General features: G+C 40.0%; 1 protein-coding gene across 5 annotated transcripts in view; it reads right to left on the minus strand.

The window, feature by feature from the left end:
• The window catches only part of bnc2 (basonuclin 2), a 133,405-nt gene that overhangs the window by 69,101 nt on the left and 46,611 nt on the right, over positions 1-17,693 (minus strand). For 4 of the 5 annotated variants that reach the window (XM_052547067.1, XM_052547217.1, XM_052547137.1 and 1 more), the window contains exon 2: positions 11,873-12,109. In XM_052547067.1, the coding sequence (XP_052403027.1) occupies positions 11,873-12,109 (237 nt within the window). Of the gene's footprint in view, positions 1-11,872; positions 12,110-12,933; positions 13,072-17,693 lie in introns of those variants that run through there. The other variant, XM_052547260.1, reaches the window with a different exon arrangement.

Raw genomic sequence — 17,693 nt, forward strand, 5'->3', positions numbered from 1 at the left:
AGCACACAACCAGTCTTAAGTATCTGGAGTATATTTTTAGCAATAGCCCCCCAAAAATTTATCTTATGCTAAAAATCATTAGGATATTAAGTAAAGATCATGTTCCTTGAAGATAATGTGTAAATCTCCTACCGTAAATATATCAAAACTTAATGTTTGATTAGTAATATGCATTGGTAAGAACTTCATTTGAACAACTTTAAAGATGATTTTGTCAATATTTAGATTTTTATCAAGTATTAAGAAAAATAAATATTATTAAAATCGCAATTAAATAGTATTAAAATAAGGGGCTAAGTAATTATCAAAATAAAAGGCATAATATGAATTTAAAATGTAAAATTTTTAAATTGTAAAATTTTTGTTTTTATTTTTAATTTAAATGTAAAAGGCATAATATGCTATACATATTTGACAATAAAAAAAACTGTCATCTATGTAAGTGGTTGATTTTGTTTTTGATTCTGGTTGAACTCCAAGTGTTTTTCTTCTGGATCCAGAAGGCTGCGCTTGTTCCAGTTCCAGTGTGGAAAAGAGCTGCATGACATTTTTCTTAATTTCCCCTTCTGTTTGCCACAACGTAAGAGTGAGTAAATACTGACAATGATTTTGCCCGTGGCCCCAGAACGTCCATTTATATCAGACCGCTTTAGGAAATCCTGACCTATTCTTTTCTCCTCCTTTCTAGACTAAAGCTCTTTTGACTGAAATCGGGGACAAAAGAAGCGCGATGGGGTCACAATGAAGGCGCAGGAGGTTGTGATCGTCCGTCTATCACACAGTTCTGTCCCTTATTCCCTCATCCAGACTTCAGCTGAAAAACAACAACACTTCTTCTGAGGCATCTATATTTCTGTGGACTACATAGCTGTTCTCTGTATTCCCTTATTAGCTGTTTTAATTTATTGAATTTGATTGTTTGCATCATTTGTGTGGCCCATCTGGTTGTACACTCTCAAGTGTGCATTCTATTTTACTTTACTATTTAAAAGTGTATTTTCGGTTGTGCGTGTGCACCTTCACTGCCGTCAGCAGCTGGAAGCACTAATAACACACACACCACCTTTATCAATACTCGTATGCATTCAGTTTCTAAACAAGAACATGTTCCCTCTTGTCTGTGTGATGTGGATCAGAGAACGTAGCTCACGCTGGTTCCTTCTAGAAACAAATGTAGCCAGAGGCTCTTTGCAGGTTTGAGGCTGTGTGAATTAGCTGTGTGCTGAATCTCAAAAACGCATTAACATTAATTCAGAGAAAAACCGTGGACTGCAGCTTTAAAGAAAGCGGTCCTCTGCTTCATAATGATGATAATAAAGTCAATAAGCTATTAAGACCAAGTGTCTGTCATGGAAGAATATGCAAAAAAGCATGCATTTACCGTCTCTACATGAACACCAGTCTGTAGGAGTTACTCAAGATAATGGAACAAGAGCTTAATATGAAATAGGTTCTCATATTTGAGTTTAATCTTAATATTAGTTCATAGCTCTATACTCCTACTATATACCAAGTCATTTATATTATGTATCATTAGCTATAAAGACTAAATTTTTTGATAAATCAAATGAAAAATACAATAAATGAAAGCACGCAGTCTTTGTGTGACAGAATTCCTTCACTCCTCGAGTCATTCGTCTAGACGGAGGGACAAGTCAGCAAAGTTGTGTCCCAGACCGAGAGCGAGAGTCCGTCCTCAGCCCTCCCTCCTGACCATGAGGTGATTACACTCGTCTTCCCCAAAGAAAACCGCCCTTTCTTATCGCTGCAGAACAGTTAATCCTGCCTCTGTGTCCCTCAGGGGTGTCAGGGAGGTGGGGAGGGGAAACGCTGGAAGAAGAACACATTTGCCACTTGTCTATGACACATAATACCCGAGGTCCTTCAGGCAATCAACTTTTACCTCACATGTATTTGCTCATCTGAAGACCCCTGCTAGCTCAACTGCCTGTAAAAGGGGGTGGGGGGGTCACAGGAGAGACAACCCAAATTAACACTTGACATTCAATACGGTCAGGGCCTTAATTGGCCAGAGCCTTCCTTAGAAAGCAATTTTCTATTCCCCAAACTACCTCAGGAGTGTCGTGCATGAAATGAGCTGGAGGGAGTGTGTGTGCGTGTGTGTGCGCGTGCATGTGGCCTGATGGCGCCTCGCTCTCTCTAATGAGAGGAGATCAAATATTGGTACACAATATGAGTTGAACCGGGACAGGAGCGAACACACACACACACACACACACACACACTGCTTGTTTTTCTATTCTTTGTGAGTTACGACAAGTGTCTAGTGACCACAAAATGCCAGAAGCAACCTCTGGGCGCTTTATTTTATGTGCTCACTCTTCTCTAAACAACACACACACACACACCGCTCCTTCTCAGCCCTCACTTCACAGAGGATACCGTTACCGGTGATGCTATTAACGCTTTCAACCTGAAAGGAATTACACTTCCTTTAGCTGATCAGACAGCATTTTAAACTTTGAAACGCATCCTCTATCTGTAATCCTCTCTATGCCGTGGGTATTATCAATTGACTCTAAGACCAGATAATGTACTTCTCCCACACATATGCTCCTGGAAATAGAGTTTCACTTCACATGATTATAATCTTCACTCCTTGAATCGTGTAATAGTTGTTGAATGGGTGCAAATCAATAGTGCTGAAATAACAGAAGCTTGCCTACTGTTAACTGCTCGTGTACATCTCACGCAACGTGAGACGGATTTATCTGCGCGGATCGATGCCATGCGCAACCCACCCCGCGAAAAAAATAGGATTCTCATGTTAGACTAGTCTTAATATAAATGTTGAAATATTCTTATTTCACTGGTCACTCTTGAAATAAATAATTATTTAAAAAATCTGCATTGTGTTCTAGATAAAACATGTAATGGTCAGGAGAAGATAAGGTGAAGTCTAAAAATGAGCAGATCTGGACCTGAGGAGGACCGCGACCTCTGACCCCTTCGGTTGCTTAGATACACTGGCCACTTCATTTGGAGTCTATCACAAGAGCAAATGAGTTTATTTGAGCTTTAATTGACACCATGGATTGGAGAGAAGGAAGAGCAGTGCCGCTCAATATATGACAATAAACCCTCCCTAAATCACACCGGCCTTGCATCTGGGAACTTACACCGTGACATTTCCTGCATTTTAGGCTATTTGATTATTTAACATGCACACTTTTATATCCTCTGTGAAAATGATTTTTGCTGCCAGTGAATTCCTTGTAAAATTGACTCTTTTTATCATGTTTTTCATTCCTGGTTTTGATCATTTTGAAAATGCTCATAAAAATCATGAAATCGCTACACATGTGTTTTCATACAAAAATCACAAAATAAGCCGAGCAAACTAATTTGGCAAACATGAGTGAAGCAATGGACTTCATCCGTTTGGAGAGTGCAGAAAATGGTAATATTTAAATGAACTGGTGTTCTTATGTCAGTATTTAACTAAACCAGCCTACACAGTCTATACCAACTCTTATTTCTGTAGAAACAGCAGGTAGAAATATCTCTTTAAAGTAAGATAACAATTAGTGCTGTGGTACGTGTGGAGTGGATGTGTGTTTCCACAATCTGAGCTGCTTCAGGTCCAAGCAAAGCAAGAAAAGCTGTTTCCTCAAGCGGAGAGCTACAGCACACACCGGCACAAGAGATCTGGATATAAAATACACCTCCGGATGATTGCCGTTGTGGTTGATGACCGCACAAGCCCACACACACACACACACACACACACACGCACGCTCGCATATCAACATTTTCTAGTCAAGTGCTGGTCATAATTCATCGGGAGAAACAGAAAAACACACATGAAACGAAGCTATTTCAGGGCTTTTCAGATTTTTTATGCATGCAGCAAAAGATCAAACGAGAGCTTGCATGCTCAGTAAATCTCTTTCGATACAGAACTTGGTGATGGTCGTGGGATAGGGTTTTTGGGCTCTTTTCTTTAAATCATAAATCTCAGACAATTTTGCGCTGCAAATAACAATATTGTACATCTTGAAATTCATATGTGTTTTATACTTCAAATAGCTGCACAAGAGCAAATTTTCTTGAATGCAAAATGAAAAAATTACTACATGAAAATAATTCCTTGCATAAATGGACCGTTTGCACATATTTGTAAGTTTTTTTTTTGTTTTTTTTTTAAAGCATGCAATAATTGAAATACACTCCAGAAGAGTGACGATCAGAATTCATATTTCTGACATTAGTCTTTAGGAACTCAAATCAGAGCATGCACAAGTGTCCGACCAGCAGCTGAGAAAGCGTCTTTTCTTTGCATCACTATTTCTGTTTTATATCTTGGACTGAGTGCTTTCCTTCATGTTCAACAACACCAGTGCAGTGTCACTAATGAGGAAAAGCACTGCGAGCAGCTGAAATTACTGTCATTATCTGCAGACATATGTAACTACAACAGTAATAATGGTGGAAGCTAGTAATAATAATAATAATAACGGTAAATTAGCCACAACATTAGATGGAATTATGGCGACACAGTCAAACCACACAGCAAAATGGAAAATGAGAGACTCTTTCCTGCAAGAGGGGAGTGTGATTTTCTTGTCAGTGTTTTGTTGATGGGAGAAATTGCCCTCTTAGCTGTTTAAGATGAGGTAGACTAACAGCTTAAAAATAGCGGCCTCTGAATGTGCCAGTGGCATTGGCAACAATCCAGCAAAGAACAAGAAAAATAGAAAAAGAAAACAGGAAGCAAAGAAAGAGATGTCATGCCCTCGTTTCACGGCCCATGTTCCCGTTACACTGTCATCCAGACACAGTCTCCCCAAATATTAAAGTCTTGCTTGTTGTTCATTGTTCTAAACAACGGGTACTTTCATTTATTAGAGATTTATCATTATTTGTTTATGTGTAGTTTGTGTCTTTGGAAGTTATACTATAATTATAGCAGCTGAGAATAAGGAGGAATTTCTATTGTTATTTGTAATTTAAAATGTAAAACTAAAACCTCTGTTTCTGATTTCCAATGGCCTTTCTAATCTCATTCATACCACACAACATTTTGCCTGAACGATATCTGAAAAAAAATAATACATTATATATATATATATATATATATATATATATATATATATATATATATATATATATATATATGATTTCCCTGGATATCTGTATAAATTTTCCCAATGATTTTCAGGTCCTTGAACACACGGTGTTAAGATCTCTGTACCGACAGGAAGTGAGCGTTTGCGACTCCATCAATCACCGCGGTGCTGACATTTGATTGGCTTTCCATCACCACAAGGCTCTCACACCTGTTAAATATGTTAAAGTGATAATAAAAATCATGTGAGAGCTTGAGGAGCATAATTCTTCAGGATCTCAGGTGGTGTGGAGTTGAAATGTGAGACTGACTGCGGCGTCCCGGAGTTAAAGATGAAACCCAGCGGTGAAGTGAAAACACTCACACTTTGGGGTCTGTCTGTCTGATCTGAGTGACCTTTACAGAAGGGCAGGTGTTTTCTGGATCGGACGTGGCACTGCTCCATATCAGCCAAGGTCTCGGAGGACTAGATAACTGACTCCAGTGACTGGGACGGACTCTTGTTAGAGCAACTGTGAATCATAACGCAAGCTCTTCCACGACTAAAGCTCTCAGGCGCAGACAGCCGAGGGAAACCTGAAAATCACCTGTTTATCTGAGGCTTCGGACTCAATACTGAAACAGAGTATTACAGCAAGATCTAAATCTTACTTTAAGTTTCAATGTATTCAATAAAATAAAATAAAAAGTCTATAAATGACAGAACAACCATTCCCTCAATCTAAAATAAATCAAATGCATAAAAAAGAAGAAACCCCCCGATTGACTGTAATCATATCATTCCAGCACATTCTCTCTTTATTTGAAAGGGTTTTCTCTCCGTCTCTGTGCTCACGACGCAGCCATCTTTCAACTCCTAACTAGGTTATGATACCTCTCCTCTCTCTTAAATAATTTAGGAACTGAGACCTTAACACTTATGAACATTTATGCATATTTTTCAGTCTAGCAACAAAATCCAAATATCATCTGTCTTAGAATTTTGCCACTAAAATGTTAAGCAGTTCTGTAAATATTAGCGCAGGTTGAATAGATTTATATATGCATTCAATAAATTAAATATAGATGTATATATATCCGGACAAATGTAACCGCAAGTTTGTGTAAGATATGCATTTTTTTTTTTTTTTTTTTGGAGAGTATTTAAAAACATGAATAAATCAAATGTTTATGCAAATTTGTGTGTGGCTCAGTTTATATTTACATGGGTGTAGTACATGGTGTGTGTCATCTCTGGGAACACACTCCCTCAGGTCTGGCCTATCAGATCTCTCCGTCTCTCTCTCTCTCTCTCTCTCTCTCCGTCTCTCTCTCTCTCGCTCAGATCTCTGAGGTCCGAAGGGCAGCTGCTGCATTCTGATTGTGTCAGGCGCTCGGGGAACTAACAAGACGCAGAATGATGGTAATGTCCCCTCATTACCGCCACGCCGGGGGTGGTGACATCCTGACTCGAAGACTATTGAAACAGCAGTTTCCCTTTTAACCAGCACTTCCCTTCTCTTCAGAAAAAAAAGGGGGAAAAAAATTCCATGTCTAAAAAAAATGAAAAACTTTTCAAAGCTTTGGCTAGCTTGAAGGGATCAAAAACACACACAAATTGCAACCTTAAATGGTAACATCTAAACTAACTGGTTTTATTAATGTCAAAAATATTATTTAATATCGCTGAATCGACCTTAATACATTAATTTAGTTTTAATGGTTAAATCAGGAAGAAATAGCGCTTTAAGGTTACAGTTGCATGTTAACACTACAGTGCAGTAGTGCATTAAAAAGCAGCTGAAACTACTTCTTTATAAATGAAGCAAATACAGACATCTGCTTCACTGCAATCCCTCAACTGAGGGCAAGGTATTGTTTTACATTATTTCACAAATATTTGGCTCATTTAAAGCAGGATATCAGTGCAAACTATTTAAAATAATTATGAATGCTTGTACTGTGTCAAGTTTAATCTGCATTTACCGTCAGGAAACACAGCTACCTTTTAACACGCACGGTCCTGATAAGAGCAGGTTTTTATCGTGTCTGTGTCTGTGGCATTGACCCGCAGAGAGCACAACATCACCTCTTCTCTCCCGTGCAACGCCTCTGTTCTCTGACACTCCAGAAATATATTCCAGAATGAACATGTGAGTGTCCGTGTGGCCCCGGAGGACAGAGCGAGAGCAGAGAAGCATGTGAGTGATGTGCCCAGTGTCAGCTATTGATCATAGCCCAAGGAACACACCGATCTCAAACACCTACTCATATCCACTCACCGCTCCAGAGAATAGGGGAAAGATAGCAACCAAATCTTTGGTGAAGCTGAATGAAAATCTTAACTGGATCGATTTGTGTGCTTTTCGGTGTGGGACTGCGGGGTTGAGGGGGGGAGGTTGTCCCCGTTGTGAAGAGCTGATGAATCTGCCTCCAAACTGGCTCCGAGCCAGTCTCACAGAAGAGCGAGTCTCTCTCGACCCACCAGAGACCACTTCCTCTTCCCCAAAAACAGCCGCTCACGTCCCTCACATTCACTCGCTCACGCTCTTCACTTTCAAATATTTGAGTTTAACAAAATCAAAAAAAAAAAAAAAAGCATGCATATTGAGGACAAATTAAAAGAGAACAAAAAATTGGGTTTTGAGATAATAAAATATCAGACATTTAATTTTAAGAAAGAAAAAAAATTTGAAGAATGCTCAAAACACAGAAACAGAGTGTGATATTTCTCAAGAGCATTTTAGCTTAATATTCTAACATTGCTTTGTGAACAGTGAAGGAATTAAATCATGAATATTAAAACTAATTTAACACAGAAACCTCTACAAACAACATGTTTATTAAAAGCCATAAATGTAGCATATTGATTAATACACTAATTATGTAATCACTTAAATGGAATGCGAAATACCGAATAGTTTTGTGTTATTTTGCTGGGCAGGAACAGTAATAGCTCCAGCAGATCTCCTGGACGGAGGGATGTAGGCAGAGGTGTAGGAGGCACAATACTTGGCACAACATACACACGCTCACACACTCAGAAAGCACAGGATTCTCGCATGCAGTCGCCAAACATCTCTCGGCCGTTCCTCTCTCATCTTCTCATCACCTTCTACATGCACCTCTGTGTAGCTCTTGACTTCCACAATAAAACACTCTCGCTTTACAACAGAAACAGAGAAAAGTTTGGCTCCTTCTCTCTGATCCTCTCCCGCCCTCTCTGCTTCCTCCACATTCCAGTTTCTCCTTGAACACATTAAGAGGCTGTCTGTCGGGGAAAGCGAGAGGAATTAGGAAAGAAAGCATCCCTGAGCCAGGTGAGATTACTGCCCTCGACTGAGTCCATTAGTTAACGGCAGGAGCCGGATCCTGAACCAGCTCTCGGAGAGCGACTCCACCAACCAAAACTCAGATTTAACTCAGATTTTACTCTGTTTAACTCTTTTCCAACACATTCTCAACCAGTGACTGAACAGGTTTGTTGGCTTTAGCTGCAGCTGGGTTCTGACAGTGACCCTGTGACAGACACCTTCCTGTCCCCGATGGCTCTCTCTTACTCAGCACTAGCTGCGGGCCGCTGTTGGCACTGCCCTGGGCTCCGCTCCATCTCACAGAGAAGGTGGTGGGTGTCTCCCGAAACACATATCCTCTTTCACTCTCCTCTCCTCCACTCCACCCTTCTCTGTTTCTCAACCAAGGCCAGCCAAGAGTCGTTTCATCTCGCACCCACACACACATGCAGCAGGGGGGGGGGGGGGCAGACACTTCACTTTAATCACATGTGCACACACACCTCTACACACACTCAAACACACTCCTCTACACACACTCACACACACACCTGTACACACACTCAAACACACACCTGTACACAAACTCACACACACACACCTGAGAGAGAGACGAGGAGAAGGAGAAAGAAAAGAAAAATATTCTCTCAGATTCGCCACAAACCTACATGATCAGTAAATAAAATAAATAAACAAAAGTCTAAAAACAAAAAAGACAAAAATAAAAAATGATATAGAAAAAAAAAATGCAACAGAAGTGTGTTTCCTTCGCTAAAGTCTAACACTGTTCTGTTTAGTTTATTTGTTACATTAGAGAAGAGATCTGAAAAAGAGCAGCGCTCCTAAACCTCACAGAACTAACAGCTGTTTTAGGTGTTATACCTTTTTTTTTTCTTCTTAAAATATAGGAGCACAAATAATACGTTTTTTATACATTTAAAATAGGTAATCAATTAAATGAGAGAAGCTGTCTAATCAGACGAATCGAACGGTTTTATGTCTGTTTCTTCTTTAAATGATTCTCTATCGCGCGTGTCGCACCTGCAGACGAGGGTCTCTAATTCTGCGTCTTTCACTGGATCAGTCCAGATTAAAAAAAATATATTAAAATTAAAAATAGATATTTAAGATTAAATATATTATACAGTTACATTGTTTTACTTTTTGATGTTGCGATTAAATTAATTCGCTCCTAAATAAGACTGGCGTTTTCAGCAAATCATTTTCCAGGAAATCTTTAATTTTAAGCTTCATTCGTTTTAAAATTATTATCATTATTATTAGCAGCAGTAGCAGCAGCAGGCTAGTATTTGTATTGTTATTAAACATTATAGCATTAATAACAACAGTGTATTTGCCGCTTCCGTTGTATTATACATTCCTTAATCGAACATTTCTCGAAAATTGTAATGCAAAATCTATACATCTATAATATCAAATAAATGTCCTTTTTTATTTATTCAGATTTGCCGTTCATTGAAAAGGAAAGGGGGGAATAAGAAGTGTTTCACACACGAGAGGATGCTGAGAGAGTGATGCAGGAGCATCTCTGAGCTTCACACAGATCTGATCAGATTCAGCACCAGAACTCTTCACAGATCTCAGCTGAAGAACATTTAAGTGCTCGTTCATTCTGCAGCAGATTAGTCGGATTGAGCAATTAGAAGCCATTAATAACCAAACCCACATTAACAAAACTAGACTACTGCATTAAAATAAACCCCAGCACAGGCATTCAGAATATTTGCTCGTGTGGTTTTGATATTAATTTCGGCCGCTGCACGTGGTCAGGAGTGTCAGAATCATTTTTGGAAATGCACAGGTACCTTAATAAAAATAAATAAAAAGAAAGTCGGATCGGAAATTAATTGCTGATGGTGTCTTGATCTTCTTGTTAACAGTAGTCTACAGAAAACGCTGAAATTAATTTAAGACGCACACATTTCGGTAAAAGCACACGCTCAAAAAGGCTGTTTTAAGCCGCTTTTTTAAAAAATACAGAAAAACACACATTTGCAAAAATATATATTTAGAGAAACAAACTGCAAACGTTGCATTGCATTTTAAAATAAGGAAGGAACATTAAAAAATGAGTGCCTAACTATTTGTTCTCGCCATCAGTGAGAGCCGCATCATATTACATTATTGATTATGAGCAAGAATATACTTTCTTTTTTCCTTTTTTTTTTTTTTTTACATTACTCTATAAATCTTTGAGATTCATGAAAAAGGTCTGTATGCGCATCATCTACATTCTGAAATGTAAAGCAGCACAAGTGCATTTGTAGAGCTGAGACTATGTTGTTCTGACATAATAACAGACAGCAGCCAGATTCTGCTCTCAACGATGTTCAATACACACGAGACTCTTGATAAAATTATTGTATCCGATGATTATTGAGCGATTTACAGTCGAATTCAAATACACCGCATTTGACATATCCCACTCATATTTTGTGTGAAGGATAAACAGTGTAAACATTTAAACACGCGTTTAACAAATACTCTAATCCGCGTAATGATGCAAGAATTCAGAAGCATGTATTTATAGAAGCAGTGTCTGTGACTGAAGTGTGTGTGTGTGTGTGTGTGTGTGTGTGTGTCGTGTGTGAGTGAAGCGTCGCGCGCTCCGTGTTCCGCTGAATACACCTGCGACGCGCGGAGACCGGCAGGAGCCGTGGGGGTTAAACCTCACAGTAAAACACAACACTGAATGATTTAATCTCAAATATCGTTCATACTAAACGAAAGAAAAAGGTGTTGTTATTTTTGTTACTCTTATTTCATGTAAAAATAAATATTAAATGTTAATTCATATTTGTTTTATTGCATTCAGTTTAAACCAATACGCATCTTGGTGTTGCAAATACAGAGAGCAGATCGAGAGAAGAAAAAAAAAAGTTTGTGAGGAATCTGGAAAGATATGTGGCTGGACCCCAAAATGTTGTCCAGAGGGAGTCCAGGGGCCTGTGCTCGTATCAGTGTGTGCATGGCACAGAGAAACCAGCCCTGATGATTAATGTTCTGCTCACCATCTCCCCGATCCCCCTCCCAGAAACACTCTGTCCTGATAAAAGCCTTCAGCACAGGAACTTTACATTAAGGACACACACTGGTATAGAGCTGCTGATTAGTTTTGCACCGCTACAGAATCTGCGGTGCTTTTAACGGCTGATGACGGTAAGGACTCCAGCAACAAGCAGATGAAGTCAATTAGATGTGTGCCACAGCCTGAACTACCAAGGGTCACCAAAACAAAATGAAAACCTCCCACACTGACCCGATGCATATTCACTAACGCAATTTATAAAAGCTCATTTTACCTCAGCACTCAGAAACTTTACAAAGAAGGCTGAAATTTGCATCAACCACAGCAAAAGTAGCAAACATTACACCACGAAGAAAAACATAACATTGTTTTTACACATTCGTTAAACAACAATCACAAACACACATTTGAACAGCGATAACAGCTGTACACACACACACACACAGGGAGCATCCCGCTTACCTGCTGGGACATTCTGAAGAGGAGGTTGCTGTCAGTGCTCTGCTGTGTCCATGTCCCCATGAAGCCCGGCTCGGCGCTGGCCGGTCTGGTGCTGAACTGCATGGAGCTTTCTCCTTCTCCTCCTCCTCCCTCTGCACCGCTGCTGCTGCTGGCTCTGGCCGTGGACTCGTGTGCCCTCTCTCGCTCTCGCTCGCTCCACACCACACCGCCTCTCACATCCAGCTCCGTCTCCTCAGACTGCCGGCACACAACAGGGGAAGGGGGTGGACGGGAGCCGGAGAGAAAAGTACGTGAAGGTGGAGGTTCAAAGAGGCAAAGGGTGACTGCTCTGTTCTTTTTTCTCTTCTGTCCTATTCTTGCTCTTTTTTTCTTTCTTTCTTTCTTTCTGTTTTCTCTCTCTCTCTCACTTTCCTATCTTCTCTTGAGGGAGGGGGCAAAGTGGAGGGTCTTGCCTGCCAGTAGCAGGAGGAGTGTGTTGAGTTAATTCAGGAGCAGGGCTGCACAATGCATATTTCCTCTGGGGCATGTGGTGGTAGAGGGCAGGATGAGCCGAGTGTCGGAGGTAAGGAGGGAGGAAGAGAGGGATGGGGGTGTGAATTGAAGTGAAGTGAAGGAGGGAGAGAAAAAAAGGGGATGGCAGAGAAATGGAGGAGGAGATGGTGAAGGAGAGGAGTAGCTTTTTTTTTTTGTCCGCACCCCCCAAACACACACTCTCACTTTTTTTTCCCAAATGTCAGTCAGGCGGTGTATGAGCTGTCCTCCAAACACATACACAAGCATACATTCCAAACAGAAATCAATCGCACTTTGAACCTTTGCACACATCGACATGCAACAAAAAACAAAAACAAAAGAAAAACACAACAACAAGAAAAATGCATCTATATTTTGCACAAAACACACTTTCAGTCCTCGCATGTCTATACGCCACATCTTCTAATCAAAAGCAACTTTCTAGCACTGTAACAATTTTTTCAAAAAGTTTAATTCAAAAGAAAACGACTTTCAAACATTTTTGACAAATGGACCATCCCTTCTCCCCAAAAGGTGCCCTCTCTCACCAGTGTGTCCAGCGTGGTTTTCCTCCCAGCTGTGTGGAGATCAGGTGTTGAGTGTGTCAGCTCCAAAGCAGCCCCTCCTCTCTCTCTCTCTCTCTCTCTCTCTCTCTCTCTCTCTATCCCTCTCTTTCTCTTTCTCTTTCTTTAAGGCCCCTTCTCGCCCTCAGAGATGCCTGTCCTCTGTCTTCAGACTAACTCCAGCTAGCGCTGTGTCAGTGTGTGTGTAGCCGTGAGTACATGTGTGTTGTTGTGAGGTAGAGCGTGCCTGCGTGCGTGCGCGCGTGTGTGTGTGCGTGCGTGTGTGTCGGGCCGCAGCGCGTCTGAGTTAACTGCTCCTCTCTTCTTGCTGGCACTCAATGACACGGCTCTCTCTCTCCTCCACTGATCTGCTTTCCCACTGAGAGAGAGAGAGAGAGAGAGAGAGAGAGAGCAGGAGGGGAAAGGGTTGTCCCTGTCTTATTACCAGCTCTCCATGCCTGATGCTTCTCCACTCCAGACCTCAGTGGGATTGAGCCACTCTCTAATACATGCACTCACAGAGAGAGAGAGAGAGAGAGAGAGAGAGAGAGAGAGAGCCGGCCCATCCACACCACTATTCCAAGCAAATAATGCATTCATCAATACAATTGGACAAGCTCCAACTTCTATAATAACCTCAATGCTAAACGAAGAGATGCTTCTGAGCGTTCCAATTACGCTTTGTTTTACTTTTCTTTATTTCGTTTTTACTATTTAGGCAGTAAACATGCAGACGATGTTTAAGAAGTACCTGCAAAATAAAATAAATAGATAAATCTAAATGAAATAATACAATAATTGTCTTGTCAACTTTCTTTTTTTGGAAGTAAAGCGGAATGTGTCATTAATCCAGGTATTTTAAGATGGGCACACAACCATTTGATTGTATTACAAACTCTGATTCCTTTGTCTGTTTTTTTTTCTCCTTGTATTAAACAGCTCTAGCTAATGGTGCTATGTAATCAGTCCACGCCCCCCCCCCCCACTCCCCCTGCGAATGCACACACACACACACACACACACACACCGTCTTGTGGAGTAGTGCAGCAGAGCACATAATCATACAGACTCTCTCCCACTCACAAACACTCTCACACACACACACACACACACACGGGGAAACCTCGAGTGGATGCTTTCAGATTTTAATTAAGAAAAAAATGAGGAAGAGGCTCCATTTTTGCCAAATTGGTCCCCGCAGCAGACAGTCTCACAAAGGTGGGGAAGAGAAAGAAAACCCTAACATATGCACTTACAGTAAGTGGCAGCATCTCTGCCTCATTGTACATGCCAAAACATTTTACATGAGAAATGTATTGTGTAATGAAGCTATTTTTTGTTATTATTGCGTGTTTTTCCTCTCGTACTTTCTCCCTCCAGCACTTCCCTCACGTCAGCTGTTAAAATTATAGTCTTTGACATTGTCGATTGTGTCTGAAGATGTCACCGTGATCTCCCTTCTATGAGACAGAAAGAAAGGAAATTAACTTTTCTTCCTTTCGCTGCATTAAATGGCTTCTCGTATGTAGAAAGCCACTTGAAATTTTGTGGCAATTTGAAGGAGACAGCTGTTACTGTCTGTTAAAAGCCTCTGTACTGGACTAATGACAGCTCTGGATAACCTTTACCTGAGTAATCTGCACAGCATTTTGTCTGATCAAATCTAGTGTCTTCTTTTTAGATTGAATGAAAAAATGCACAAGAAGCAGTGGCAGCCATGATGAGAACTTAATATGCTGTTTTGTTTCTCTCTCTCTCTCTCTCTCTCTCTCGAGTGCCCTCTGCAGTAACCAAAGAACTGAAGACTGCACATCTTTTCAAGCAAATGGACACTAATGAGAGAGACGCTTCGAGTCCATTGTCACACATTTCATCTGTCCTCACAGAATATTTCTTCTTCAGATCTAAAATTTCAATTCATGGACATTTAGAACTGAACAAGAAATATTCTGTGTAGTAACCATGACTAAAAAAATAATATTTAAAAATAAATATATATCTTAAATGCTTCCAGTTCATCGATAACTCCAATTCCAAAGAAATTGGTGCTTTATTTAGTCTAATCTCTCCCATGTCAGTTTCTCTTCTCCTCTTCTGTTCCCTTTCTCTCTGGAACGTGCCGGTCTCTTGATTTTTCGAGTGCTACCGAGTGTTTGGAGTCAAGCTGGCAGATCAGCTTCTGACCTCCCCATTAATAGTGGTTATTTGTGAGCGGTCTGAGAGGACTCCATCCCTTTCTCTGGGTTCGTCCGCTCCTCGTTCTCTCTCTCGGTGTCCTGTCACTGGCAGCAGCAGTCAGGGAAAGCAGAGAGCCACAGTAATGGACTCCTTTATTAAAACTATTATTCTGCAAGACTTCAAATTCCCCCCAGACTAGGGCCATGTCGAAGCTGATATAATTAACTAGAGGCTCAGCTACGGATCAATTACCAGACAAGCAAGTGATAGCCAAATCAATGAAAGATCATCAGCCACATTATCTGTGTTGCAACTCATTAGAGTAAAAGAGAAGAGAGCATGCTGGGAGTCCTGGGGCTGTGGCACTGCGGCAGCACACAGGCCATTGACTTTCTCTTAGTGACCCATGTTTGTTCTAGGGCTGGGGTCTGGGACATTTTTGCAGACGTCTTAAAAAAAAGTCTTTTTTTTTTCAAAGTTCCTCTGTAAAAACTAAGAAAAAAAATGGTGGAAAGCGGATATAATGTCTGTTTGCAAAAGACTTGACATTGATGATAAACTTTGCCTGCGCTGAGGGAAAGCTGGTAAACAACCGAGAGAGGGAAGAAAATCGTTATGTGACAAGTGAATGGCAAAGCAAAGGCTAATTAATTATTCATGAGGTGACATGATGATTTCTGTTCCTGTAGAGGATGGTGCTGGCAACATCAAGGTCATGGGTTTGATACCCTGGGAATGCAAGCACTGACAAATAACGTAAACATAAATGTTTTTTTTTTTTCGTTAATTTTTTTATTATACTATATTTTCTGTCTATTATTATTTAAAATGCAAGATTTAATGTAATTTGATATGGCCCCATTAAACAACTATTTTATGTATACAGATTCCATTTTTTTCTGACAAAATACAGTATCTCATTCTGTGTCGAGTTTCAGTAAAAAAAAAAAAGACGGGAAAAATACATTACAAAATAAATAAAAACGTATACATAAAAAATAAACAAGTTAGGTAGATTAAGTTAGGCGAGTGAATGATTCTCTTCCTCCCCTCATACTCCGGAAAGTCTTTGCATCCTTGAGTTTCTCTTAAAATAAGGGTTCTCCTTTTAAAAACAACAATGTCATAATGACATTTTCTCCTCTCATTTTTAATCATTTTCATGTCTACACAGAGAAAAGAGTCTGTCTTGCACAAACATGCTGTGGTCACAAGCGAATGAATGAGTTGGATGTTAGTGTGCTCTTCATGTGACTTGAAGACAGCATGTCGATCAGATGGCAGCAGATAGGACTGTCACTGTTCTATTCTGTTGGAAGACGCAAAGGGCCACAAGACATCATATGACACCAAGCATAAACAACCTTTCACTTGTCTAGAGAACGAGAGAAAGTGGTGGTCCCCTGAACTCAAGAGCCACACATGATCTAAATGTCACTGATAGTGCAGTCGTTCAGTTTTCCAATGTGACCAGCCAGAGCAAAGGAACATTCAAGAAATTCTCATCTTGGCCTACTTAAAAGTGCAATTTAGCATCACATCTTTTCTCTTTCGCTTCACTCATAAGAGATGTGAGGTGACAAAAATAAACCTTCAACCTGCCTCTATTCTACTCATGGTTGATGGAGCCTGTGGATTCGGATTCATTCCCACAATTAGCAGCATTACTCCGTCTCACATCTCCTCTGGGACTGAGGTGAAAAACAACGCTTGAACTCCATCAGTTTTGAAAAAGGTTTTGTTGTGTCTACTCTTTTTGTCACTTTTTTTATCTCAGTTTCTTGCCCCATGACCTCTCGCACAGCCTCTCCAGACTCAACCAATTATAGCCCATAATTTTGTTTGGAAACCTGTCTATAGCTTCCTATACAATAGAATTTATGAATACAGTATGTTCAAGAAATGACTGCTGATCCCCAACGTCACATCTTAGAGAACTGAGCTTAGAATAGAATTCAATCAGAATATATATTTTTTAACAATACCAGCCTTCATAAAAAAGGACTGCCTTAAATTAAATTATTAAGTGGCCTTTTGATTTTCATTCTTTTGGTAATTAAACATGTTTAGTTTTATCTAATTAATCATTCTTTTGAATTCTGTATGTATAGAGACTAAAAATCATATTGTAATTTATTATATATTTTCCTCTATTTTTGATGAGTTACAAACCAAGGAGGTGTATGATTTCTGCATTGCTCTGTTGGTAAACTTCATTCCACCACATAACTAATCTTCAGGTGGGTCTTCTTGACAACATGCACACCTGTTCCATATCAGCTTATTGTGTGGATAAACTGCATCTGCTGTTTATTTAGTTCATTGCACTGCCAGTAAATTGCAGCTTCATAAGTCCAATATCTCATTATTGGGTGACCGGGTGATCCAACTTTTTTCCTCAAAAGGCAGGTTTTTTTTTTTTAGCTAATAAAGTACAGGCTGAATTTGGAAAACAGTTCTTCTGGAACTGCACAGTGACAAGAAGGTAGAGGATCCAAGTGCAGTAGTTTACTGAAGGGGTAATCCACAAACGTAATCCAAAGGCAGGCTAAGGTCATACACTAATA

This window comes from Carassius gibelio, chromosome A1 (genome assembly GCF_023724105.1).
Source record: "Carassius gibelio isolate Cgi1373 ecotype wild population from Czech Republic chromosome A1, carGib1.2-hapl.c, whole genome shotgun sequence".
Classification (NCBI taxonomy): Eukaryota; Metazoa; Chordata; class Actinopteri; order Cypriniformes; family Cyprinidae; genus Carassius; species Carassius gibelio.